Genomic DNA, 1,983 nt, shown 5'->3' on the forward strand with positions numbered 1-1,983 from the left:
TCTCGTTTTCTTCTTTTTCTCTGTAGTGCAAAACTCTGTCGGAGGTGTGTGAGCACATTGTGTGTGTGTCATCAGACCCGCTGGTATCTCAGTCAGCCCACCTCGAGCTGGTTCACCTCACCAACATCAAACCCTCTGAAGGCCTGGTAATGACTGTGTCTGTGTGTGTGTGTGTGGAAGTGTGGGCTTTAGTATGATGTTAACTGGTACTCTCCCTTTTGTTTGCGTGTATTTCATGTTGTATTTGTTTCCTTTTGCTAATGTGTATAATGTGTATAATGGCATAATTTCTAACTACGAACATTTAATTAAGTACAGTGCAATTTGTAGGTACTTGTACCAGTTTATTATTTTTCATACATTTATTTGATCATACTATTTGATATTATTCTATTATTTGATAATACAAAATGTAATATAGAATGATTCTGGGCCACTAATATAATAAACACTCTTTTTTTTTACATTTTGATGCTGAAAACGCTGTGGTACTAATACTTTTACTTAAGTAAAATATCTGACTACTTCTTTCTCCACTAGATAATGATTACATGTATATTAGCAGGGTCTGATATCATGTTGGCCCACACATATGACTACAAATACAAGACTCTCCCTTTTCCATTAGCTTTGTTTTTTGACATGCTGTTAATCCAAAGGAGACGATATTCCTCATCCTTGAAGCCTTATCGCTTGTTAAAGTGAAACATAACATAATACGATTAAAGCACAATGCAAATTACACATTTGTGTAGCTTGTCTATCAGTCACTTACTCACACTCTCCTGTCAGACTCTTGGAAGCGGTACAAATGATTTGTATGACAGTTAGCATTTTTCATACTGTCATTTTGAGCTCTCAGTTATCTGTGACTGCGCTAATTCTCTTCTGCTGTTTATCATTGTGCCCCCCTTCACCAAAACCCTTGCACGAATGCAACATTTGCTGTTTGATAGAAAATTACACGCAAAGTGCCTTATAATGGTCTTATTTGCATAAACTACTTTTAGCATGAGCGTGACAAATCACATTTCCAACACAGTTAGAAAGTTAAAACCGACAGAGATGATAGCCGGTTTCAATTTGAACCTGGCTCCTGCTGCTAACAAATCTCTTTTTATTAGCAAAGAACTGTGGAAAACATATAGGTAGCAACTTCTCATTTTTTGCCAACTGTCGCTGGGTTAAATGACAAACATCAGCTGCAGCTAATTAATTCAGTAACAGTTGACAAGAAAGTTTGGCTCCGGTTAATGTGCTCTCTGCAGCTGATGTCTGTATTCAGCCAAAGATTGTCTCACGGTTAAATTTTGACTTTTATATCAACATTTTATTCATCGTTCTGAATCAGGGAGTACAGAGCTCCTGAAATACAGAAGGCTACAGCTGTTAAATTAATGTGTAAGATTTTATTTGATTAACATTTCATATAGTCTGATGCTCATCTCATTTTCTGGTTGTAGGTATAGGTTGGGAACATTAATTAGACTGCCACTAAAAACTAGTGTTTCTGGCTTTGTCTGGCTTGCAGCATAAGTGATACCAAACAGTTTTCTTCGGTTTGCAAGAGAGAAAGGGAGCAAAAGGGATAACAGTGGTTGAGAGACATAGGAGGGAGGTGAGGAGAGGGAGCGCCAGTAGCAAGAACACTGGTGAATCAGAAAAATAAAAAGTTATTTTCAAATAAACACCCCCACACTGCCGCACCAGTTTGCGGCTAATTGCAGCAATGCCTGATTTACGGTGTTAACTGCTAGTTGTGTGTAAACTCAAGCTGTCCTTTTCTTTAGTCTGTGGCCCAACTCTGACCAAAGTTAATGAAAGTGTTGTTATTAATGAGTTATGCAAGCATAAAATATTCCTTTTTTGATTAATTTGATACACTACAATACACTTATATAAGAAAACATGTTCACTCTAAATAAACACTCTATTTAGTGTCAACAATCACTGTAATTGGTTCTATAGACCTTTTTCACAGCA

General features: G+C 37.0%; 1 protein-coding gene across 1 annotated transcript in view; it reads left to right on the forward strand.

Annotated features, from left to right (window-relative positions):
• Positions 1-1,983, forward strand: part of cnksr2a (connector enhancer of kinase suppressor of Ras 2a) — a 42,248-nt gene that overhangs the window by 13,960 nt on the left and 26,305 nt on the right. Inside the window, exon 6 of the mRNA XM_035657113.1 lies at positions 27-146. Coding sequence (XP_035513006.1) covers positions 27-146 — 120 coding nt within the window. The remainder of the gene's footprint in view (positions 1-26; positions 147-1,983) is intronic.

The sequence above is a fragment of the Morone saxatilis genome, unplaced genomic scaffold (genome assembly GCF_004916995.1).
Source record: "Morone saxatilis isolate NCDOM2014 unplaced genomic scaffold, NCSU_SB_2.0 Contig0, whole genome shotgun sequence".
Classification (NCBI taxonomy): Eukaryota; Metazoa; Chordata; class Actinopteri; family Moronidae; genus Morone; species Morone saxatilis.